Source organism: Lepisosteus platostomus, chromosome 14 (genome assembly GCF_059453375.1).
Source record: "Lepisosteus platostomus isolate fLepPlt1 chromosome 14, fLepPlt1.hap1, whole genome shotgun sequence".
Lineage (NCBI taxonomy): Eukaryota > Metazoa > Chordata > Actinopteri > Semionotiformes > Lepisosteidae > Lepisosteus > Lepisosteus platostomus.
The window spans coordinates 262,511-286,539 of NC_142624.1; the positions used below are offsets into that span (position 1 = coordinate 262,511).

The following is a 24,029-nucleotide window of genomic DNA, read 5'->3' on the forward strand; positions in this document are numbered from 1 at the left end:
TTTCAGCGTCATCATCCCCAACTAGCTGTGACGTTGTTGCGGGGCGTGGTTACGCATGACTTCACGCCGAGCGCTGTTGCGTGGGGAGGCCGTGACGTGACGGCTGTGCGGCGGGTCTGTCTGGGGTCTGGTGGGCTGTGAAGTGGGACAGGAGGTTCGGTCCGCAGTTTTCGGGCGGGATTGAGCCGGACGCGCACTGCTGCTCGCTCACAGCCGGATCTCGGAGCTGGAGCCGGGGTGCAGCAGTCCAGCAGTCCAGCCCGAGGCCCGGGATTCGCGTGGCCGCGGTGGGGCCGGTTCCGACCCGGATCGACCTCGGATCTGGCGGACAGCGGGCTGGGCTGCAGCCGGAAACCTGACTGATCATCAGGGCGGCGTGAAATCTTCTCTGCTGTAGCAAACGACTGCAGGTACAGGACCTCCGCTGTGCTGGTCAGTCTCAGTGCAGTGTGTGTGTGTGTTTACTGGACAGTGTGCTGGTCAGTCTCAGAGCAGTGTGTGTGTATGGTTACTGGACAGTGTGCTGGTCAGTCTCAGTGCAGTGTGTGTGCTGGTCAGTGGTCAGTCTCAGTGCTGTGTGAGTGTGTACTGGACAGTGTCTGTGTACTGGTCAGTCGCAGTGCAGTGTGTGTACAGGACAGTGTGTGTGTGCTGGATAGTGTAGTGGTCAGTCTCAGTGCACTGTGTGTGTGTGCTGGCCAGTCTCAGTGCACTGTGTGTGTGTGTACTGGACAGTGTACTGGTCAGTCTCAGTGCAGTGTGTGTGTACAGGACAGTGTGTGTGTACTGGATAGTGTGGTGGTCAGTCCCAGTGCAGTGTGTGTGTGTGTACTGGACAGTGTACTGGTCAGAATGCTTGATCTATCCCGATGTGCTGTGTCTGCCTCTCAGTGCTCAGATGTCCTCGGTGCTGCTCCCTTTGCTGCCCCTGCTGGCCGCTCTGTGTCACTGCGGCCTGGCGGACAGTCCCCGCCCACATCGCCATGACTACTGCGTGCTGGGGGCGGGGCCGGCGGGGCTGCAGATGGGCTACTTCCTGGAGCGGAGTGGCAGGGATTACATCATCCTGGAGCGGAACCAGCAGCCCGGCAGCTTCTTCAGCATGTGAGACAGCCCGTCCGGCCCAGGTCCCGCGGTGCCGGCCCGACCTGGCGGGCTCGGGGTCACGCTGCCCCTGCTCTCTCCACAGATACCCCCGGCACCGGCGCCTCATCAGCATCAACAAGCGCTTCACGGGCCGCCAGAACCGCGAGTTCAACCTGCGGCACGACTGGAACTCGCTGCTGAGCGACCGGGCCGGCCTGCTGTTCACCCGGGTCAGCGCCGAGCTCTACCCGCCCGCCAGCAGCCTGCAGGAGTACCTGGCCGCCTTCGCCGGCGAGCTGCGCCTCCGCGTGCGCTACGGCACCGACATCGCCCGCGTGCACCGGGCGGCCAGAGGGGGCGCCACCTTCACCCTGAGCGACCAGGAGGGGCAGGACTACTCCTGCAGGTGAGGCAGAGGAAGAGCAGGGCTTGTCCACTCTGGGGGGGCTGGGAGGAACTGGGGGCGAGTGGAGACCCACCTGTTCAGTGGCGGTTCTGTTCCAGAGTGGTGCTGGTGGCCACCGGACTCTGGGTCCCGCAGGAGGTGCGGTTCCCAGGCTGGGAGATGGTGGAGGGGTACGAGTCCATGCCAGTGGACCGGAACCAGTTCTTGGGCCAGGCGGTTCTGATCCTGGGGAAGGGAAACTCTGCCTTCGAGACGGCCGCCCACATCCTGCCCGACACAGCCCGCGTGCACCTGTACAGCCCGAGCCCGGTCCGACTGGCCTGGCAGACACACTACGTTGGAGACCTTCGGTAATCAGCTGATCAAAAGACACTGAATCCCTGATCCTGCATGAACTTTCCAGTGTCAGTGTACAGTAGTGTGCAGGAGGAGTGTGTGTATTAACCCCTCTCTCTCTCAGTGCAGTGTCAGTGTACAGTAGTGTGCAGGAGGAGTGTGTGTATTAACCCCTCTCTCTCTCAGTGCAGTGTCAGTGTACAGTAGTGTGCAGGAGGAGTGTGTGTATTAACCCCTCTCTCTCAGTGCAGTGTCAGTGTACAGTAGTGTGCAGGAGGAGTGTGTGTATTAACCCCTCTCTCTCTCAGTGCAGTGTCAGTGTACAGTAGTGTGCAGGAGGAGTGTGTGTATTAACCCCTCTCTCTCTCTCGGTGCAGTGTCAGTGTACAGTAGTGTGCAGGAGGAGTGTGTGTATTAACCCCCCTCTCTCTCAGTGTACAGTAGTGTGCAGGAGGAGTGTGTATATTAACCCCTCTCTCTCTCAGTGCAGTGTCAGTGTACAGTAGTGTGCAGGAGGAGTGTGTGTATTAACCCCTCTCTCTCAGTGCAGTGTCAGTGTACAGTAGTGTGCAGGAGGAGTGTGTGTATTAACCCCTCTCTCTCTCAGTGCAGTGTCAGTGTACAGTAGTGTGCAGGAGGAGTGTGTGTATTAACCCCTCTCTCTCTCTCGGTGCAGTGTCAGTGTACAGTAGTGTGCAGGAGGAGTGTGTGTATTAACCCCCCTCTCTCTCAGTGTACAGTAGTGTGCAGGAGGAGTGTGTGTATTAACCCCTCTCTCTCTCAGTGCAGTGTCAGTGTACAGTAGTGTGCAGGAGGAGTGTGTGTATTAACCCCTCTCTCTCTCAGTGCAGTGTCAGTGTACAGTAGTGTGCAGGAGGAGTGTGTGTATTAACCCCTCTCTCTCAGTGCAGTGTCAGTGTACAGGAGTGTGCAGGAGGAGTGTGTGTATTAACTCCTCTCTCTCTCAGTGCAGTGTCAGTGTACAGGAGTGTGCAGGAGGAGTGTGTATATTAACCCCTCTCTCTTTGTCAGGGCTGTCAATAATGAGTTGTTGGACACCTACCAGTTGAAGTCCCTGGATGGGCTGGTAGAGGGCGCTCTGGAGCAGCTGGCTGTGGTCCGGGACGGTCAGGGTCGGCTCTACCTCACCCTTGCGGAGCTTCTCCATCACCATGGCAACAGCACGGCGGCGAAGCTGGGGTCCTCCATTCCAGGACATTACCATGACAACTTCTCTCTGCGCCGGCCCTACGATCGCATCCTTCGCTGCCTGGGGTTCAAGTTCAACTTCTCCATCTTCGACAGGTGGGGGTACACGGGGGGCTGCACACAGCTCAGGGTGACCCCGACAGCGGACTGCCCCCTGCTGGCTCGGGGTGACCCCGACAGCGCACTGCCCCCTGATGGCTCGGGGTGACCCCGACAGTAATGTGTGTGTGTGTGCACTGACACTTTGTAATTGTGTCACTGTGTGAGTCTGTGTGTGAGTGTGTGTCTCAGTGTGTGAGTGTGTGTATCTGTCTCTCAGTGTGTCTCTCAGTGTGTGTATCTGTCTCTCAGTGTGTGAGTGTGTGTATTTGTCTCTCAGTGTGTCTCTCAGTGTGTGTGAGTGTGTGTATCTGTCTCTCAGTGTGTGAGTGTGTGTATTTGTCTCTCAGTGTGTCTCTCAGTGTGTGTGTGTCTCTCAGTGTGTGAGTGTGTGTGTGTCTCTCAGTGTGTGTGTGTATCTGTCTCTCAGTGTGTGAGTGTGTGTCTCAGTGTGTGTGTGAGTGTGTGTGTGTCTCTCAGTGTGTGAGTGTGTGTACCCGCTGACGCTCTCTCTCTCTGTGTTCAGCTCAGTGGCGCCCCCTGTAGCCCCAGTGGGCCGGGGGAAGTTCCCTGCGGTATCGGGGTGGTACGAGTCTGTGCGCTCGCCTGGGCTCTTCGTCATCGGGGCGGCCGCGCACTCCCGCGACTACCGCCAGTCCGCGGGGGGGTTCGTCCACGGCTTCCGCTACACAGGTAAGGCGTCACGCTGGGGGGCAGGGGCAGTCTGAGGGCGTCGGCACTCCCTGCCCGGTGCCCTCGATACTGTCGGTCACTCCCTGCTGTGCTGGTGTCCTCGTTAGTGTCGGTCACTCTCTGCCCTCGTTAGTGTCGGTCACCCCCTGCGGTGCTGGTGCCCTCGTTAGTGTCGGTCACCCCCTGCGGTGCTGGTGCCCTCGTTAGTGTTGGTCACTCTCTGCCCGGTGCCCTCGTTAGTGTCGGTCACCCCCTGCGGTGCTGGTGCCCTCGTTAGTGTCGGTCACCCCCTGCGGTGCTGGTGCCCTCGTTAGTGTCAGTCACTCTCTGCCCGGTGCCCTCGTTAGTGTCGGTCACTCCCTGCGGTGCTGGTGCCCTCGTGAGTGTCGGTCACCCCCTGCGGTGCTGGTGCCCTCGTTAGTGTTGGTCACTCTCTGCCCGGTGCCCTCGTTAGTGTCGGTCACTCCCTGCGGTGCTGGTGCCCTCGTTAGTGTCGGTCACCCCCTGCGGTGCTGGTGCCCTCGTTAGTGTCGGTCACTCCCTGCGGTGCTGGTGCCCTCGTGAGTGTCGGTCACCCCCTGCGGTGCTGGTGCCCTCCTTAGTATCAGTCACTCTCTGCCCGGTGTCCTCGTGAGTGTCGGTCACTCCCTGCGGTGCTGGTGCCCTCGTTAGTGTCGGTCACTCCCTGCGGTGCTGGTGCCCTCGTGAGTGTCGGTCACCCCCTGCGGTGCTGGTGCCCTCGTGAGTGTCGGTCACCCCCTGAGGTGCTGGTGCCCTCGTAAGTGTCGGTCACTCCCTGCGGTGCTGGTGCCCTCCTTAGTGTTGGTCACTCTCTGCCTGGTGTCCTCGTTAGTGTCGGTCACTCCCTGCGGTGCTGGTGCCCTCGTTAGTGTCGGTCACTCCCTGCGGTGCTGGTGCCCTCCTTAGTGTTGGTCACTCTCTGCCCGGTGTCCTCGTGAGTGTCGGTCACCCCCTGCGGTGCTGGTGTCCTCGTGAGTGTCGGTCACCCCCTGCGGTGCTGGTGTCCTCGTGAGTGTGACCCGCTCTGCTCTTCTCCCAGTGCGAGCTGTGCACCGTGTGCTGGAGCAGCGCTATCACTCAGCCCCCTGGCCGGTGACGACTCTGCCAGCCAGTCAGCTGCTGAGCTCCATCCTGCGCAGAGTCAATGAGGCTTCGGGGCCCTACCAGATGTTTGGGGTTCTGGGGGATGTCATTCTGCTGCAGGGGTGAGTCCAGGCTGAGTCACTGCCTTTGCAATATGTACAGTAGGTCAGTGAAGAGTGTTTTATCCCCTCTCTCTCAGTGCAGTGTCAGTGTGCAGGAGGAGTGTGTATTAACCCCTCTCTCTCAGTGCAGTGTCAGTGTACAGTAGTGTGCAGGAGGAGTGTGTGTATTAACCCCTCTCTCTCTCAGTGCAGTGTCAGTGTACAGTAGTGTTCAGGAGGAGTGTGTGTATTAACCCCTCGCTCTCTCAGTGCAGTGTCAGTGTACAGTAGTGTGCAGGAGGAGTGTGTGTATTAACCCCTCTCTCTCAGTGCAGTGTCAGTGTACAGTAGTGTGCAGGAGTGTGTGTATTAACCCCTCTCTCTCAGTGCAGTGTCAGTGTACAGTAGTGTGCAGGAGGAGTGTGTGTATTAACCCCTCTCTCTCAGTGCAGTGTCAGTTTACAGTAGTGTGCAGGAGGAGTGTGTATATTAACCCCTCTCTCTCTCAGTGCAGTGTCAGTGTACAGTAGTGTGCAGGAGGAGTGTGTGTATTAACCCCTCTCTCTCTCTCAGTGCAGTGTCAGTGTACAGTAGTGTGCAGGAGTGTGTGTATTAACCCCTCTCTCTCAGTGCAGTGTCAGTGTACAGTAGTGTGCAGGAGGAGTGTGTGTATTAACCCCTCTCTCTCTCAGTGCAGTGTCAGTGTACAGTAGTGTGCAGGAGGAGTGTGTGTATTAACCCCTCTCTCTCAGTGCAGTGTCAGTGTACAGTAGTGTGCAGGAGGAGTGTGTGTATTAACCCCTCTCTCTCTCAGTGCAGTGTCAGTGTACAGTAGTGTGCAGGAGGAGTGTGTGTATTAACCCCCCTCTCTCTCTCAGCGATGGCTCTTGGTTTCAGTATTTGGAGGAGTTTCCCCTGCAGTCTCTCCCTCAGCTGGAGGTTCTGTCGGGTCGATCTGTGGGCCAGCCTGGCCTCCTGGTCCTGGTGCTTCAGTATGGACAGAACCTGACAGACACGCTGGGCCAGAACCGCTCTGTTACAGACTGGGTCCACGCCTGGAGATCTAACTTCCTGCATCCTGTTCTTTACTACTTCAGCAGACTGCCTACAGGTCAGTACAGAGAACCGCCTGAATCCTACAGTATAGTAGAGTGTAGAAGAAACTACTTCTCATTACACAGCAGTGTCAGTGTACAGTAGTGTGCAGGAGGAGTGTGTGTATTAACCCCTCTCTCTCTCTCAGTGCAGTGTCAGTGTACAGTAGTGTGCAGGAGGAGTGTGTGTATTAACCCCTCTCTCTCTCAGTGCAGTGGAAGTGTACAGTAGTGTGTATTAGTCTTAGCGGTATTAGTAATGTAGCAGTATTAGTGTTACTGTGTCTTTAGTCTGTATTACACCATTGTGTCAGTGCAGCAGTGTGCAGTAAAAGTGAATTAATCCTCTACTCTCAGAACAGGAGATGAGGCTCCGCCCCCGCGGCTGGCCCTTGCCCCGCCCTCAGGCAGTGCATCACATGGTTGAGGACTTTCTGACGGAGTGGGAGGGGCCTGTATCTCACAGCCAACCGCTGCGTCGCTTTCTGGAGCACTGCCTGACCTCTGACCTGCGCACCTTCTACGCAGGTACGTCTCCGTGTGGCTCCTGGCTCAGAGAGAGCTGCTGCTCCCAGACTCCGGGGCTCCCAGTAGCGATGCCTGACTCCTCTTTCTCCCTGCTGTTCCAGAGTCCTGTTTCCGCTTCACTCTGACCCATCGAAAGCCACCACTGTCCTGTCGCCAGGGTTACCTGAAGAAGCAGGGTCTTGTGGGTACTGAGTGGCTGCGCCGACACGCAGTTGAGGCAGGGCTAATGGAGGATTACCGCCCACAGCTGGCCAGTGGGAGGCCAGGAGTCACAGTTAAGGACATGCCCCTCTCTGGTCACCTGACTCAGCGTGAACTCTGACCTCTGCCTGGCCCTCCGGATATCCCAGAATGCACTGCTGATACCTGAACAGTCAGAGCCGTCACCTGCTGTGACCACAGAAGCTTCAACGCGTGAACTGTCAAATATCGAGCCTCAGAAGACATTTATCACTTTGAACTGCAGCAGGTTCACAAGGGAATCAGGAAAACCCTGAGTTTGAGTGGGTGTGTTAACGATTTATTGACAAGACACAGAGAAGTTTCTTGTGGTCAGTGATTTCTGTGTGTGTGCGCGCGAGTGTGTTACATTATGTGTGATTGCTCGAGTGTGTACGTGTGTCTGTGGTCACTGCTGCACGCTGGCAGACTCTGCCCTGCGGTTCTGTCCCATCCCTCTCTCTGCGCCTCACAGCAGTGGGCTCTGCTCCGGGGCGGAAGGAGGCATTGTTACCGGAGCTGTCCTGCTGGCATGTTGTCACGTAGGCATGAACAGGCAGGAAGTGAGGTGGCAGGAAGTGAGGCCACGGGCTAGCAGTGTAAACAGTTCTGTAGCACCTGCACCGCCTCCTGGCTGAGCTGTCAGACACCCTGTGCTGTTCCTGGTTTGATCAATCCAGCCTTTGCAGTTTTTGTTCAGTAATGCTGTCCACACAGTATTCACAGGACTTTATTTTTCCTTGGCTTTTTTTTAATACAAAGATTATGGAAAAAAGCTTTAGTTTTTCAAGGCAGTGGGGTCTCAGTGAAGAACAGATGTAACAAATGTCTTCAGAGGGACAGTCCTCACAGCTCTGGAAATTCAAATTGTGACATGTGTGTGGGTGTCAGAGACACTGTGATTGTGATGTGTGCGTGTCCCCATAGTGAACAGAGACACTGTGATTGTGTTGTGTGTGTGCAGTGAATAGAGACAATGTGTGTGTGTTGTGTTGGCAGTGTAGCGACAGTAAACAGAGAAACTGATAGCATTGGTGAACTGGATTTAATTTTCCTCTGTCTTTATTTTTATACAGTGCATCTTTTTTACCCTCTTTTTCAAATAAAGCACTAAGACTTCACTCTCTTATTTTGTGTGGGCTGGGGTTAAACATGATATGACGCTGTGAGCCAGCTGCTATCTGTACCAGAACCAGATGAGCTGGTAATGGGGATCCCCTCCACCACCACCAATGTGCAGCTCCACCAGGAAGATGCGACGGCAGCCATAGTGCGCCAGATCACTCACCACACATCAGCCCTCAGTGGGGAGGAGAGCAGAGTGATGAAGCCAGTTCATAGAGGAGGATTATTAGGAGGCCATGATGGTAAGGGCCAATGGGAAATTTGGCCAGGACGCCAGGGTTACACCCCTACTCTTTTTGAGAAACACCCTGGGATTTTTAATGACCTCAGTCAGGACCTCGGTTTTACGTCTCATTCGAAGGACGGCACCTGTTTACAGTATAGTGTCCCCGTCACTATATTGGGGCATTAGGACCCACATGGACCGCAGGGTGAGTGCCCCCTTCCAGCAGCAACCTTAGTTTTTCCCAGGAGGTCTCCCATCCAGGTACTGGCCAGGCTCACACCTGCTGAGCTTCAGTGGGCTGCCAGTGGTGAGTTGCATAATTCCTTGCATTAATAGAGCCTTGCTTTAGAGGATCCTAACTGCTTTAGTGATTGAAGGCAGCAACTTCAAAAAGAATACTGAAGATTTGATTTGGTTATGAAAAACAAAAAAACTACAGTGGAGGCTACGAAACTGTGGAATTTTAACCCCAAAACCATTTCTCAATATCTGGGACAGTCTGGTACTCCCTGTGTCTTCTAACATAACCACAGGTCCGACAGGCATGTTCTAACCAGAAGGAACACAGCTTCACAGTGAAGTGCTCATGCCAGGAGAAGTACTGCAGGTACTTCTCCTCACTCTTGTCTAGCACCTGTAGATATTCAGCCAGCTCTTTTGCTGAAGGGAAATCGTCCACATGAATAAAGGCACCTGCAGGGATGTAGCTCTCGTAGTTTCCTCTAGAGGGTCCCAGGACAATCGGGACTGAGCCCACTGACAGTGGATTGTACAGCTTTTCTGTGATGTAGTCTTGGTAGGCTGAGTTTTCAAAGGAGAGGTAAAACTTACAGCTGGCTATTGTGGGCAGAAGGTTCTCACCACTGATGTATTTCCCAAATGCTTCACCGTAGGTGTGGATTTCAATGTGTTTGCGTAGCTCATCGTAGTACTGTGACCTGGCGTGTCCAGGACTCCAGTTGCTAACGATCCAGCAGACCAGCTTGTCCTTCTTTGGTGGATTAAATTCTGTATGTGTCTTGCTGGGAACGAGGGACCCAGAAGGCACCACAATATGAGAGTCCTGTCTGTAATGAAGAGTTGTGCGAGACCAGGGTTTTTTTTAGTATTATCTGGTGACTCATCCAGTTCATCCAGACCCACTTCTGGAACGGGGGCCTGTGTGCAGGAGGCAGGTTGGACAGATCCGCTCTGATGTCTCTGCGGTGGAGAAGAACTGCATCCGCAATGTTGTAGAGGTTCCTGTCCGCTGTTAATCGACATCCCTCGATGTGGAAAATGGAGCTACAGGACTCTGAGGGAACAGGGTCTCCGAATGGTGAAAGCCGGACCAGGATGACAGTGTCCGCATCTCCATGCGGCTCCTGGCTCTCTGCCTTCCTGTCTCGGTCTGTCGGTGTTGGAGGCGATGCAGTGTGATGAGGGTACCCGTTATCACAGTTACACCAGCTTCGTGAAAAATAACTATAGAAAATTACAATGATGAAACTTGATACTATGATGATGAACATAACTTTGTGGGCAGGACTTGATGACATGATCTGCTGAAGAAAGAACAGGTCACACTTAAATGGTGTCTAAGTCTTTCATGTGTCCCTCACATCTGGGTGTTATTTAATAGATCTGTTGTATTTGGATTGTGGTGGGTGGGACTCTTGTGTCTCCCAGGGGAAAACAGGGATATGGGGGATTTGGGAGTACTGAGAATAAGCTCTGTAGGCTAATGTAAAAGTATGTTAAAGAAAAACTCTTACCGTCGGCTTTTTAAAACCGTTTCGTAGCAGCTCTTCAGAAATCTTGCCCGTGGTCGTGCTCCAGCAATGACGCGGGTGACGCAGCCGAGCGGAGTCGGAGCAGGAGGCTGTGTGGGAGGAGCAGACCCTGAGACTCCAGGACAGAGGGGCTGGCCCTGAAAGACCTGCTACACAAGACTCACAAGTTCACCCTTTTAGAAAAGTGAAGAAAAGAAAGAAAACCGCTACCGCTATCGGACACCAGCTGGAGTGTTTTGTAATGTTCTGCTAACGCCACTGTAAGGAGTGTGCCTTATTTAATCACTGCCCGACATAGCTGTACCTTACTCCTCTAACGCACGAAACACACGATCTATATCAAGTGCGACAAATGAAGCTCCAGAAAGTGCATGGGACTTACATTTATAGTACTGCAGACACTGATGTAGCCTACACGCAAACTCCAAATAGCGATGTGTTCGCTTTTTCGTCTGAGGGTCTCCGCGTGAATCCGTTTCATTAAGCAATTTGAATAAATGAAGCCATAACGCAATATACCTGTTCAAGACCTCTCAGGACTAAATGCAGTTGAGTAATGGATTTGTAGTTATCTGGTATATTTTAGCGTAAATACCGTTCTTAAATTAAAAAGTATATCACATCGCCAGGGACATTCAGTTAGATACTAACACGAGTAGTGGCGGATTAAGGCGATCAGAGGCCTCTAGGCTAGACGTTGTGTAGCCCCCCTGCATAAGCAGAAAAAAAGGGAGAGAAAATACTGTAATAATTCAGAGACGCGTTCAGGGCAAGAGCTGCTACCGCCGGTTCAAGCGGAATGTCAGGCGACACTCGCAGGGAACAGACACACACTCACACACACACTCCAACAGCCTCTAATGCAAGTACAGCAATGCAACCAACCAATCAGATTCACGGCCAACCTGCGAGCTGGCAACAGAAATCGCGCGCACGCTTGCTTTGAAACCGACGACACAGCAGCAGCAGGATCAGCACCGCGGAGACCAGAGAGCTCCCTGTCCGAGCGCCTCATTTCAAGAGCTGCGGGACACCCCCCACGCGTGCAAGTCCCTGCAGTCAACAGACTCAAATCACTCAATACACTGCATCGACGAGCAGATGTTTTTCTATATGAGCTTTCAAGAAGGGATCAAAACCCGCTGATAACTTCGGGGACACCCGTGAAGCTCCCGTTGTCGGGGCGCCCCTACAAGGCAGCCCACGCTCTGCTAAAAACTTCACCCCACCAACCACCATTTTTAAGACATCGGTCCAATACTCATATTCACTGTCTTGTTAGTTCTGAATCGATAAGACCACGATCAGCGCAGCGCATAACGTTACACGAGCACAGCCTTTCCACGGCTCTCCGACACCTCGTGTCCAGCCAGGCGTGCGGCGGTGTTGACCAGGTCACTAGAGCCTGCGGCCAGTCCGGACTGGTCATCACCGCCCCCGAATAACTCACATGCGAAACAAAACACTGCACCCTTCGAGGGGGAAGACAGCAGCCACCCTCTTGACACACACTCGCCATTTCCGAGTTGTCTTTTGAAGAGGGTTTTAGAGAAATACCTCTTTTGGTGTCTATGTGGTCTTTCCGATGCTGCAACATCCGCGTCTTGGTTTCCTCACGATTTCGGGCCCAGTTTAGCTCAGTATGGCCGCCTCCGTTCCCCTATTTCACCCCAGCAGGCTGGGGCCGAGCTGTAGGAAGCGGGAGCTGCAGGTGTGGCCTCTGTTGGCTCCGCGGCAGCAGGTGCACCAGCACGGCGGCGGCTCGGACACGGCGGCGGACGGCGGTGGCGTTTCGGACGGCTCTGCCTCTGACCCCGTCGCAAGAGCTGCTCGTCCTCGTGAGCGGCGTGGCTGCAGACCGCGCCCGGGCCAGAGTTACTGGAGCTGCAGCTGACGTTGCCACCTCGGTTGCTGTAGCACTGGCTGCACCGTTAGCCGTGAGCTCAGGACCGCGGTCCGGCTCACAAACGTGAAATAACCAGTCAGTCTGGGGATCTTCTTCAGTAGATCCTGCTCACGCTGCTTTTAACCGCCCTGCTGTTCGTCTTTGGGCCCCACTGTCACACTTTCTATTGCACATTTTGAGGCTGGCTACAGTAAACTTGCATTTCAAGGTCTTGCGCAGGCCAGTGTATTTTCAAAGAGACTTCTGCGGTTTCTTTATTTAAACTGCAGTATATAATATCACTCTCACCTGCAGGAGGAAGACTTCGCTGTCGGGCTAAAGAAAAGCCTTATAAATTATATATATATGTTAGGTACAAAGCAGCTTTAAGAAATTCTTATTGCTATTTGCGGAATTTCAGCAACATGTCAGAACAGTAAGCCGGTTTGGAAAGAGACTTGAAGAAACAGTACAACCGCAAGGCCAATATAGTCTGTTCCTTGGGCGCCTGTCAGCGGGAATCGTATCCAAACCGCTGCTGTATAGACCAGAAAAGTCCTTTCTTCAGCTCATTATTCACCCCAGAGGCAGATTGTGTGTACGCATTTGAAAGTGGTTTACATATTTTGTCCTGGTTTCTTAAAACCTCACACCGGTGGGAACAAGGAGGCGGAGAGCAGCTCCCCTTTTGAGATGCAGAGTTCACAGGCTAGAACTCAGACCGCAGAAGACCACACTCGTGTGCAATAAAGGCAACGGGGCCTGATGGCGTCTCTGCGGAAGCGTAATGACGAGACAGCAAATGACCTCATAACCACAAGGTAGCAGATTATGTCGTAATGACGTGTCGGTGCCTGAACAGCCTGTTGCAACCCCGGGGCCACTCGCACATATTCTCAGACAAGAACGGGTTTGCCCTGGAGCCGATTCCACTGCCTAAAACTGCAAGTCAGCTCACCTACAGCACGGTCGGCGTGTGGAGTTTCTGACAAATCTTCGGAAGGGATGACAACGACCGAGCTCAATCGGACTCAGCTGTCCGCAATCGGCAATCGCTCCTGACAATCCGTTCCTCTCACAAACGCTACAAATACCTACGAGATTCCCTCCCTCTCCCACGTCTCTTCCCACCTCCACCCCTGCAGGGGTGCCCTGGTCTCTGTCCCTGGCCCTCAGCCGAGCCGGTTAAGCCACACTGTCGCCCCATGACCTTTATTCTTGGGTGTCTGTCATTCCTGGTGAGGTGTAACACGTCAGGACGTGTCTGTAAAGAGCTGGGGTATGTTGTGGTGTGTTCAGATGGGCAGACGCGATGAGCGCCCGGACACTCCTCCTCGGGAGGCGAACACCTTTCTCCTAGTTTGAACCGCTGTTGCCCTGGAAACCGAGAGGCGGTTGGGAAAATGGCGGCGCCTGAACTCGCCGGACCGGTCAGCCTCCTGCGCGCCCGCGGGACTGGCCGGGGGTGAATCTTATTTTACAGAGGCAACCGATTTTGTAGACTGTAAATAGCTACACATGACCTTCAGAACTGCACAAGACGACGTTTTAAACACATTCATTGCATTGTGGTGCTTTTACCTCAATTTATTGTAAACAGAATATTTTGACTGATTTGTAATGTGGGATGTTTTTGACTGATTCGTCTTTGTTTAAATACACGGGGCACAGCTGGGTAATTAATTATAGCCAAAATACTTGAGTTTTTACTTGAGGTCCAAGTGGGTGAAACTGTAGACGTGCTGTTGATGAGACGGCTGTGATGTGTCGGGGTGGGCTTGGGGTGACACTCCTGCATTGGGCAACTGATGAGTTAAGGCGAGAGCAGGCGTGGGCGGTGCTGTGGGCCACATGGTTTTCTTCCACTTGCATATTTTCGGGACCAGTTTCCACACGTAGAGCTGCAGCTCGCTTGTGCACACAGCATGGTAGGACATGCAGCTGGAAGCTTCACAGTCCACAGCATTGAGCTCCAGAGAAAGAGTTTATGATGGAGCCTCTGTAGATCCTGTTCCTGTGAATTTACCGAGCTGAGCTTTACCCAAACTGACTTACATTCATACACCTGGACACTTCAAAAGAGCACTCTTGAGTGTGGCCCCTAGTGTATCCTATTGTCGTATTGTGTTAAATAGTGTTCAGGCAGGTGTGCGTGACTCTGGGGGGTGAATCTCTCTCAGATCCTGGAATGTGCAGGTGACTTGCAGGTGGGGGTTGATGAGCAGAGTGCTCTGTGTCACTCTTTGACTCGGTCTGCTTGCAAACACAACTATCTGTTCGAATTCTGCGCTTTTCGTCTGGATCTATAGAAGAGGCACAGCTCACATGCTGCAGTCACCTGACAGCGTCTGCTTTTGTAACCTCTGTGGGCATATGTTACAGGTTGTCAGACATCTTCAGACTCTCGTAAAGTACTGAAACTAAGCCCAACTGCAAAGCGTCTGCTGGGATTCTTATTCCATCATCTTCTGGATAATGGAGTCGCAGAACTGCGGGTTTGGGAATGACTCTTTTCAAACCTCTGGCAGCCCTGTTCCTGAGAGTGGATCCTTGTCCACCTCTCTTCACACAACCATCACAGTGAGTCTGAACTCTGGGCAATGAATTTACTGAAGTGGTCAGTCATCTCCAGGAAACTCTGGACTTCATCTGTGCTAGATTCCCTGAAGCAGACGTGTTCTGTGGGTCTGGTTTAGTTCAGTCCTATTCTTACCAGGTTCAGGACTTGCTGTGTTTGGGATCATCTCTACAGTGTATGACAGCAAACTCGCGCCACCTTGCGATTTCACCTGCCTGTTCGACTCTGACCACTTAGATGTGGAAAATGGCATGGAGTCTGTCTGTGTGTCATGGTTGAGGCGCAATCTGACAACACCAAGCAGAGGCTGAGCACAGAAAGCACAGAAAATATAGGATAAAATTGCTTTTAAAGATGCTATGTGTCACGCCCTCTGCAGCCAGAGGGGGATCTTACTCTGTCCTGTCCCTAGTTTCCTGCTTTGCTGTTCTTCCGGTTTCCCTCTTTCCTTGGGCTATATATTTCCGGGTCACTTATTCTGCCTCGCTCGGCATTGACGTTCGGCTGCCCTGAGACCCGCCTAGCACCAGGTCGCCCCATGTCCGCTACCTGAGGGCAGTGGTTTCAATACGGCACTCCAGAACTCTTTCACTGTCGAGCCCGGGCTAACTCCCCGTTCTGCCACCTCGCATAGGGTCTTTTTCGCTTTCCTGCCTCCCCACGGTTTGTCCCTTCCGACATCCGTGACACTATGGAAGTCATAAATGAAAATGTTAACATACCAATGAAATTATATTGTATCATCATACTCACCATGACCCCAGCACTGTGTAGGAGTGCTTGCTCTCCTGTGAAACACTTTCCCAAGAAGGTCAGTCTACTTTAATCCGACACCAGGAACTTTGTGCTCAAATGGCTGATCTTGAACACGTGTCCCTGGTCCTGCCCCTCTGTCTGCAGCCAGGCTGTAGAAGATAGGACAGACAGGACAGATGGGGGTCCCCGCAGGAGGGGACCTCAGGGTCACGGTTCCTGCAGAGCCTGACTTGTCTCCCAGAAAGTAACATGATCCGGTCACACACCACGATGACAATACCCCTGTAAATAAATCAGTAGGGTTCAGCCTGCTGGTGTTGAATACTGCGATAAGACTTCTTAGCATGTTGTACCAGCTTTCAGGTGCCAAGACAGGTTTCCAGGTGCCAGAGGTAAGGATGTTGCCCTTCAGTGAGGCGGTTGATGCAGTGTCAGAAACAGACTTGTGGGGTTCTGCTGCATTATGGCAGTGATGATGGCAGCCTGGGAGAGCCTGAAATTCTCAGAGACGCCTTTAAAGTGCATGTTAACAAATTGTACAGTATATCTGTCTCTTCCTGTTCAACGCAGAGGTGGGGACTGCTTCAATTTTCTGTGAAAAATAGCTAAATTATTGGGCCCCCCCGGAAAATGTGGGTTTATTGCCCGGTCTTATTGCATGTTTTGTAGGAGAGACCTGGAATTTTCAAAACTGCTGTTGGAAACTAAAGATGTAAGGTAGCTTAGAGTTCACAATTTGCTGATACAAAGGTTATTTGACAGTTCGCCCACAATTCCTGGAGCTCTGTACTGTTGTGTGAACAGAGCTGCAGGAATTTCAAAAAATGTGAAAGCAGGAGAGCAGACCTGGTCAACCAGGAATGGTTTGTTCTTTATAACAACTTCAGACAAAAGGTGTGCAGGGGGAAACGGGTCATATTTCAGGCTGGTAGGATCAGGTGTGACTGATACACCCATTGTCATTATCAGCAGTATTTGTTATCCAGATCACAGCAGCTCACCCTCCCAGGACACACCTGTGGAAAGGCACCGGCAGCAGGAGGGACTGATCCGTGTTTCCTGCTTCGCTAAACATGAGAGACTTCTCTGAGGGGCTGTGAAGCGCTTGGCTTTACATGTGGGAAGTCATGTAAGAGAAGACAAGTTTCTGACTTGGCCTAAAATTTGTACTGAGTATTCTGTGAAATTTGAAATTTTGAATTTCCTTTTGATGTTTGCTAATCTTCATATTTTCTTGTTGCCTGCAAATTTGACTAGTTTACTCACCATATCAGAATGTAGAGCATTGAAATCAACTGGATAGAGCAGTCCCTGTGGCACTTCACTAATTACACACTATGTGTACTCAGTGCAGTATATTTTTCATAATGAACTTTATTAAAAGCTTTCTGACAATCAAAATACATCCAGTCCTCCTTTTTCTCAGGGGATTCCCGATCTGTCTCTACATAACTCTTAATGTAGAGAAAGTGCAGGATATTGCATGAAAGTAGGAATGTAAAATATTTACATGGTGGCAAAGGTTGGCTGCACTCAAGACATAATTGAATTTGCTGGCAGCGGCCAGCTTGCTGCAGGCAGATGAGTGGGGTCATGGGTCAGCCGTACAGTACATGAGTTTGCCACTTGGTGTGAATCAAACTCTTAGAAGCTGAATGTCTCTGAGGCCAAAGACATGGCAATTGATTTCAGGAAGAACCCTCCATCCCCACTTTAACCTGCATCAGCATAAATATAAGTAATAAGGGACCCTTCTAGACCGCAAGTTAAATTTTGAGACAAATGTCAATTCTATTTTCAAAAAAGAGCAAGAGTATTTATTTTTCTTAAGGAAGTTTAAATTGCTTAAGGTTGATAGTTTGTTGTTGAACATGTATCAGTCAGGTGGGCTCTGGGAAGGTGGTTCATAGACAGGAGTCACGAGAATGAGCCTGATGTACACAGATTTGCTGACATTATATTAAGATGGGTTGGTGGACTCCTCCTTCAAACCACAACGTTAAGCTCAGTGGGAAATGTATACAATAGTGAAAGAAGGATGAAGTTTTTGTCTCCTGCCTTAACCACAGGATCCCCAGATGTTCCTGTTCAATATTCACCTTTTGTGTCATTCCTTTAAAGCTTGAGATCTATTCATCTGTGTGAGTGATTGTACAACGTGCTAATCAGGCTCTATAACAAAACAGAGAAACTGAAACTCTCGCGAGACAGAAGAGCTGTGATCTCAATGTAGAATTTTAACCCCAAAACCATTTCTCAAAATTGGGAACAGTCTGGTACTCCCTGTGTCTTCTAACATAACCACAGGTCCGACAGGCATGTTCTAACCAGAAGGAACACAGCTTCACAGTGAAGTGCTCATGCCAGGAGAAGTACTGCAGGTACTTCTCCTCACTCTTGTCTAGCACCTGTAGATATTCAGCCAGCTCTTTTGCTGAAGGGAAATCGTCCACATGAATAAAGGCACCTGCAGGGATGTAGCTCTCGTAGTTTCCTCTAGAGGGTCCCAGGACAATCGGGACTGAGCCCACTGACAGTGGATTGTACAGCTTTTCTGTGATGTAGTCTTGGTAGACTGAGTTTTCAAAGGAGAGGTAAAACTTACAGCTGGCTATTGTGGGCAGAAGGTTCTCACCACTGATGTATTTCCCAAATGCCCGACCGTAGGTGTGGATTTCAATGTGTTTGCGTAGCTCATTGTAGTACCGTGACCTGGCGTGTCCAGGACTCCAGTTGCTAACGATCCAGCAGACTAGCTTGTCCTTCTTTGGCAGTTCAAATTTCAGAGGTTCTCTTCTGGAAACAAGGGAGCCATAAGGCACCATGATGTCAGAGTCCCGTCGGTAATTTAAGGTCACATTAAGCAATTTTGCGAGACCAGGTTTTTTTGGTGAGTGAGCTGGTGACTCCAAGTTCATCCAGACCCACTTCTGGAAGGGGGGCCTGTGTGCAGGAGGCAGGTTGGACAGATCCGCTCTGATGTCTCTGTGGTGGAGAAGAACTGCATCCGCAATGTTGTAGAGGTTCCTGTCCGCTGTTAATCGACATCCCTCGATGTGGAAAGTGGAGCTACAGGACTCTAAAGAAAAGTGGTTTCCAAATGGCCAGAGCCAGATGAGGACAACAGTGTCATTTTGGTCTCTGTCAGAAGAGACGAGGGTCTTCTCTAAGGGTGGTGAGGCAGTGTGATGAGGTAACCACTTATGAGACGGTTTTATATACAGGATTATAAAAATTACAACACAGACCAGGAAGAGGGTGCTGATCAAAATGGTGCGTACACCTCCGAGAGCAGAGAGGGATGACATGGTCTGTCCTGTTGAAGAAAGAAGGAGACTCAATGAGGACAGTGCGTGTGTCTGTGGAGATTCTTTGCTATGTGACCCACAGTGTTTTGGAAAAGAATTCAGAGACGACTTTAGAGCATACAGTCATGGATTGTTCTAGTAATTGATATTAACTACATAATCCTCTCTACACATTCAGAGCAAAAGAAGTAGGAAGTAAATAGATCATATGAAAGAAAAATAGGAAGTCATGATTGCAAGTATTCAAGCCCTTACTGTGCCAAACCTAAATTAATTTAGATGTGCAGTATTAACTTCACACTTCACACAACAGCTTGAATGGCCTGTGTGTGCTATAATAGTGATTCACATAATTTCATTAAAAAAACAATGTTTTATGAAATAAACACCTGTCCCTCTAAGTTCCCACAGTCTGGTTTAAATGTCAAACATGATTCAACCGTGAACACCAAGCAGCTTTCAAATCAGCTCTGGCTAGCAGTTGTATGAAGGCACAGATCAGGAAAAGGATATAAAAAATTGCAAAGATCTTTACTCAGTCACGCGTGTTGGAGTAGTATTATATTAAAATACTGCTTCTCATTAGAAGGTACTGGAAAGTCTGTCAAGACAGATAGGAACACAGATGGAGCAAACTACTGGCAAATCATACAGCAAAACCTGCTTAAGACCTAAAACTGAGTCAAAAATTCACCTTGTGACAGGACAATGTCAAAAGTGCAAGGCCTACAATATGCCCTGAGTTGCTTAAGAATAAGAAAGTAAATGTACTTGAACATCCCTGTCAAAATCCTGACTTGAATCCTATCCAGAGTCTGTGGAAACACTTCTGTCCACAAGTGAACCCCAAGCAGCAATCTGCTCAAACAGAACTGACTAAAGTGCACCAAACTGGAGTGAGGGTTGGTTGAAACTCACCCACAAAGACTTAAGGAAGCTGTTCCTTCCACCAGATATTAAGTTATTGCAACCAAATTCTTTTACAATCAACATATTTTTTTCTTCTTTAGTTTTATCGCCATTCGCCGTTTCTTTTCTCTACCTTACTCTCAGAAGTTTTTGGTTTAAGCATTCAGGATCTGGGTAAATTAAAAGGGGCATCATAGAAAGACTCTGATAAGTTTTGATGGCACTGCATATATATGGATATATTGACTCTTCTGTTACATTGTGTTTGATACTTATGAATATTTTGAACTCTGAACTAAGAACAAGTCCTTTTGACTGCATTGTTGAGGCTTGACGTGTGTGAAGCCCCTGGGATGCCAAAGACAGAGCATAAGCCAGCGAGAAGGTGGCAGCAGTAGCAGGACCAGCTGGCCTGAGATTGGAAGTGCAGCCCGTAAGAGTAGGACCTGTGAGTTTGAAGAGAGAGACGGCTCGTTGCGGTTTGCACTGCGAGGGCAAAGGGATAATGGGACAACTGGGGTCCTGGTCCGTGATGAAGGAGATCTGGCCACAGTGTTGCCTCAGGATGGCGGTTGTAACGTCTCCTTTGTCCTTCCTGAGCGCATGTTACAAAACGGAAACTTTCATTGGTCAACCTCCATCGCCTAAGCCCCGTGCAGGCAGCCGTTAGCCCACTTCCTGTTGTCCAGGCAGATTTCGTCAGATTATACCGTCCTGTACTGTGCTTCCCCCTGGATGTTCCCTTACTGTGACGCGGTGTGGCAGTTCTTCGACACCACCACTGCACTGAACTTATCCTTCTCACAGGATGTCACTCGCTGTCCCGCGGGCCTGCTGTCAGCAACACACACACCTGGCACAAGGCTGGACCCTCCTCCCGGATCTGAGCCTGCGGTCGCCCCCTGTGGGTCCCACTACTTCCTTTATCATCAGAATAACAGGTCCTGCAGAACAGCTTCCTGTTTCTGGAATTCCACTGAAAACAGAACTGCAGAACCGCTGACAGGACAAACACACCACAGCCAGCAGAACCACAGGTCCACTCATCAGAGAACCACACAAAAACACACAGCTGCAGCACAGTCCTGGAATCCTACGCACATCAGTGGAGCCAGTTTAAAGGACTTGAAAGACAGCAAACCAGTACAGCAGGCGTTTCTGGTCTGCTGTATCCACTTAGCTTTATCCTGGATGAAGCGCACTTCTTGAAGAGTGAATCCATCTATATTCAGTTTGACGAATTTGAGGCTGCCTTTTGTTTAATATATCAGTCCTCGAGACACTTTGTTAAAAGAACACAGCCCTCAAAACAATTAATACATTAGTGTTCCGGGTCTACAGGGACTATAGACGTTTGCAGACGTTTTCTGCAACCTATTGTTTTGTCCACACTATTGTATTGTGCAACACCACACTTTAGCCTTTCAGAACAGTAAAGAGTAACTTAGGAATTTTCACGTTTGAAATTCACATATAATATCTGTCAATCAGGCGTTGATCTTGAACCCCTGCTTTCAGTTGCTGTGCTCAGATCTCCACACTACATGAAATGTGTGAGAATAAACAGATTAATAAAAATCCGACAGCAGACTTTCCTAACGGCGGTGGCATCAGGCACGTTTTCTAGTCAATTGCCCTCGCTGAGACAGCCCTCATTCAAAATGCATGACAGTCCGTGACCCTGTGAGATCGCATGAATACACCTGTGACAACATTAATACACACGTGACAGCAGACTGGCTACACTAGCGTATCTACCTGTGATGTGAGAGGTGTTGACGAAAGAGGTCAGTATGGTCTTTACCTGTGGTGGCAGCGGTGCTGTCCAAGGACTCGAGCCGGAGAAAGATTCAGCCGGTGTGAGAAACACCTGACTGGTGTAACTCTATACACTGTACACGCCTAAACAAGTTGAGCCTGCTGGGCAGCCACTCACTGGGGTGGTATTCCCGGATTGCCTTAATCGCAGCTTCACTTGTGCAAACCCTACAAGGAGAGCACCACAGCAGATCGTCGCTGTTAATCAGAGCAAGAAGCCAGTGACTTTGTATTACCATATAAACACTGTGACCCCAGCACTGTGTGTGAGACTGCTTTCCCAGTGGCTGATGAAGCTCTTGCTTTCTGTACTAGTGATCACTTCCTAGCTGTGAGCGCGAGGACGTGAGAAGTACTGCCACAATGAGGATATAATAGCTCAGAATAATGAGCTCAATGCCTCACCTCGAAGAACATCAGGATGAACCAAGAGTTGTCTGACACGGGAGAAATGTCTCAACGAGCGTTTCAGCAGCTCTCGAGTGGTTGGGGAGAGACTTGGGCTGCATTCAAGGCTGCTTCTGCCCCTCTTGCATCTCCAGAGCGCAGAAGGGCTGCACCACTCCCCCGTCCGGCTGCTCGGTCTGAGGCCACAACCCGCTGGGCAGTTACCAGCAGGAGGGAGTCTGAGGGGCGAGCCCTTGAAAAACTGGGGGTTTTGCCAACTCAGACAATCTGTGGTAGAGATATTTTATTTTCAAAAACCGCGGTCTGCATGTTGACCGGTGAGGTAGCTGAGAGTCTGCAGCGTGCTGCTACAAAGGTAATCGTTGGAGCTCAGGACACCCGCAGAGCTGCAGGACTTTTCAATCAGGAAATCCAAGAGAGCAGACCTGGTCAAACAGGAACGGTTTCTTCTGTAGAAAACTTTTCAGACAACAGGTGTGCAGGGGGAAACGGGTCAAATTTCATGCTGGTAGGATCAGGTGTGACTGACACACCCATTGTCATTATCAGCAGTATTTGTTATCCAGATCACAGCAGCTCACCCTCCCAGGACACACCTGTGGAAAGGCACCGGCAGCAGGAGGGACTGATCCGTGTTTCCTGCTTCGCTAAACATGAGAGACTTCTCTGAGGGGCTGTGAAGCGCTTGGCTTTACATGTGGGAAGTCATGTATCACTCCCCTCACACCAGCAAGAGGATCACTGACACTGAGAGAGCCATAGTTCAAGAAATGTAGAAAACATACCTGTCACGACGCCGCCCTGCCCAGACAGCCCCCAGGAGAGCTAGCCAGTGCCAGCAGGGGGGCGATAGTTACGAGCGCTGCCGCACGTGTGAACTCAGCACCAGGCGCCCTGCCCTGCGGCCGGCTGCAGTATTTAAGCTGTTCACACCCGCGTCTGGCTGCTCGGTATCGTGTTGTTCTGGATTCTGGATTCCCCTTTAGCCTTTCGCCTTTGGACCTCGCCTCTCGTCTCGGATCGTTTGTCGCCGGTGTACTTTCTGGAGCTCGACCTACAGTAGCTTACTCCTCTCAACCCTGACCACACCTCTTGCTTCGGGTTGTTTGCTTCAGTCGTACTTCCTGACTTCTGAATCACCTTTGTCCTTTGGACCACGGCCTCGCCTTTCGCACTGGATGATCCGCCTGCCTTGTCATCTACCTGCTCCTGCGTCTGTACAGGATCCACCTACCTCTTCATTAGGGATTCCTGACAAGACCTGCAGTGGTCTGGGGCTTGTGTGGAGATGGCACTGGATCTGATCCGAATCAGGGAACGCAGAGCAGAAAGGACGCACATCGCCAGCAATCATGCAAAGCAACATGCAAACTGGAGGCTGGATTCATCTGCAAAACAGCTGACAGAGTGCAAAAAGGAACACGCAGAATATTATTGACACCAGTGATTCTACTGATACGCAACAGTGTGGGTTCTGTCATGTAGTAAAAATAACTATAGCAAGATATTTTATAATTCGCATAATTTTACATTTTCAGTTGTCTTCAGTTGAGGAACAGGGCTTGGACTCCGGGATTCTCTCATTTTTATTGAAATAATTCCATTATGATTCTACATGGTCTTGCCTTCCTCACTTGAGCTTCCAGGAATTGGAAGTGTTGGGCAGGAGAGTGACTGAAGGGAACATCAGTAACACACTGCAGTGGGGGATCAGGTGATGGGCAGGAGAGTGACTGAAGGAGGAAGATGATGGAGGAGGAAGGTATTCTGGGCCTGTGTGGAATGCAGAAGCTGCAGCTCCTCTGTCTGCCCAGTGAAGGGTTTGCAGATTCAGGCTAGGACTAATGTTAAATGACAACAACACATATTTAACACTCCCTCTACTCTGTGGGTAGCCAGGGCTGACTGGATGTGATCAGTGAACCTCTGCTCTCTAGGCAGGGCTGCACACATTGTTTGGTGTGTGTCCCTGCCCATTGAGAATGCTTCTACACAGCTTTGTGTGAGTTCTCTCTAGCACAGGGATCCAGTGTGTGTGGATGTTGACCATTATGTTGCATTATTTTCACATTTTCTCTCTCAACTTGGGGGTTTCAAATTAAAAGCATGTCTTGTATCTGAATTTAGATCTGCGTGTGAAAACAACTTGGCACTGCTCCAAGTGTTGAGTTCACCGTGCGTCGTGGGAAACGTTGACATGCTGTTGCAGTTGATCAATATCAGGTTTGAGTGGGGGGCCTTGCAGCCTGAATCTGCTGCAAGGGAGCAGGTGTCAGTGAACCACAGCTTGTTTATCAAATGCACAACAATACAGCTTGCAGCAGTAATTGCTGGCAATGAAATGTCTTTTCTGCGAGCTCACCGGGGAA

The 24,029-nt window shown here is 50.9% G+C and overlaps 2 protein-coding genes and 1 pseudogene across 6 annotated transcripts; 1 reads left to right on the forward strand and 2 right to left on the reverse strand.

Annotated features, from left to right (window-relative positions):
* Positions 1 to 37: 37 nt before the first annotated feature.
* foxred2 (FAD-dependent oxidoreductase domain containing 2) lies at positions 38 to 7,996 on the forward strand. Its single transcript, XM_088606972.1, has 10 exons — positions 38 to 410; positions 892 to 1,104; positions 1,190 to 1,492; positions 1,591 to 1,842; positions 2,861 to 3,133; positions 3,663 to 3,829; positions 4,890 to 5,055; positions 5,913 to 6,145; positions 6,486 to 6,656; positions 6,758 to 7,996. Exons 2-10 carry the CDS (start codon positions 899 to 901, stop codon positions 6,976 to 6,978), a joined length of 1,992 nt encoding a protein of 663 aa, XP_088463098.1. The 5' UTR covers positions 38 to 410; positions 892 to 898; the 3' UTR covers positions 6,979 to 7,996.
* LOC148648500 (4-galactosyl-N-acetylglucosaminide 3-alpha-L-fucosyltransferase 9-like) lies at positions 7,903 to 21,302 on the reverse strand (annotated as a pseudogene). Its single transcript, XR_015926510.1, has 4 exons — positions 21,239 to 21,302; positions 11,556 to 15,150; positions 9,981 to 10,147; positions 7,903 to 9,770 (listed from the first exon to the last, which is right to left on the reverse strand). The product of XR_015926510.1 is annotated as a 4-galactosyl-N-acetylglucosaminide 3-alpha-L-fucosyltransferase 9-like (transcript).
* On the reverse strand, positions 16,574 to 23,010 carry LOC148648501 (4-galactosyl-N-acetylglucosaminide 3-alpha-L-fucosyltransferase 9-like). 4 transcript variants are annotated; one of them, XM_088607052.1, is made up of 2 exons: positions 22,446 to 23,010; positions 16,574 to 18,533 (listed from the first exon to the last, which is right to left on the reverse strand). In XM_088607052.1, exon 2 carries the CDS (start codon positions 18,523 to 18,525, stop codon positions 17,455 to 17,457), a length of 1,071 nt encoding a protein of 356 aa, XP_088463178.1. In that variant the 5' UTR covers positions 18,526 to 18,533; positions 22,446 to 23,010; the 3' UTR covers positions 16,574 to 17,454. The 4 variants fall into 4 exon arrangements, with proteins under 4 accessions (XP_088463178.1, XP_088463180.1, XP_088463177.1 ...); XM_088607054.1 differs by lacking the exon at positions 22,446 to 23,010 and adding an exon at positions 21,658 to 21,771; XM_088607051.1 differs by lacking the exon at positions 22,446 to 23,010 and adding an exon at positions 21,239 to 21,378.
* Positions 23,011 to 24,029: the final 1,019 nt, after the last annotated feature.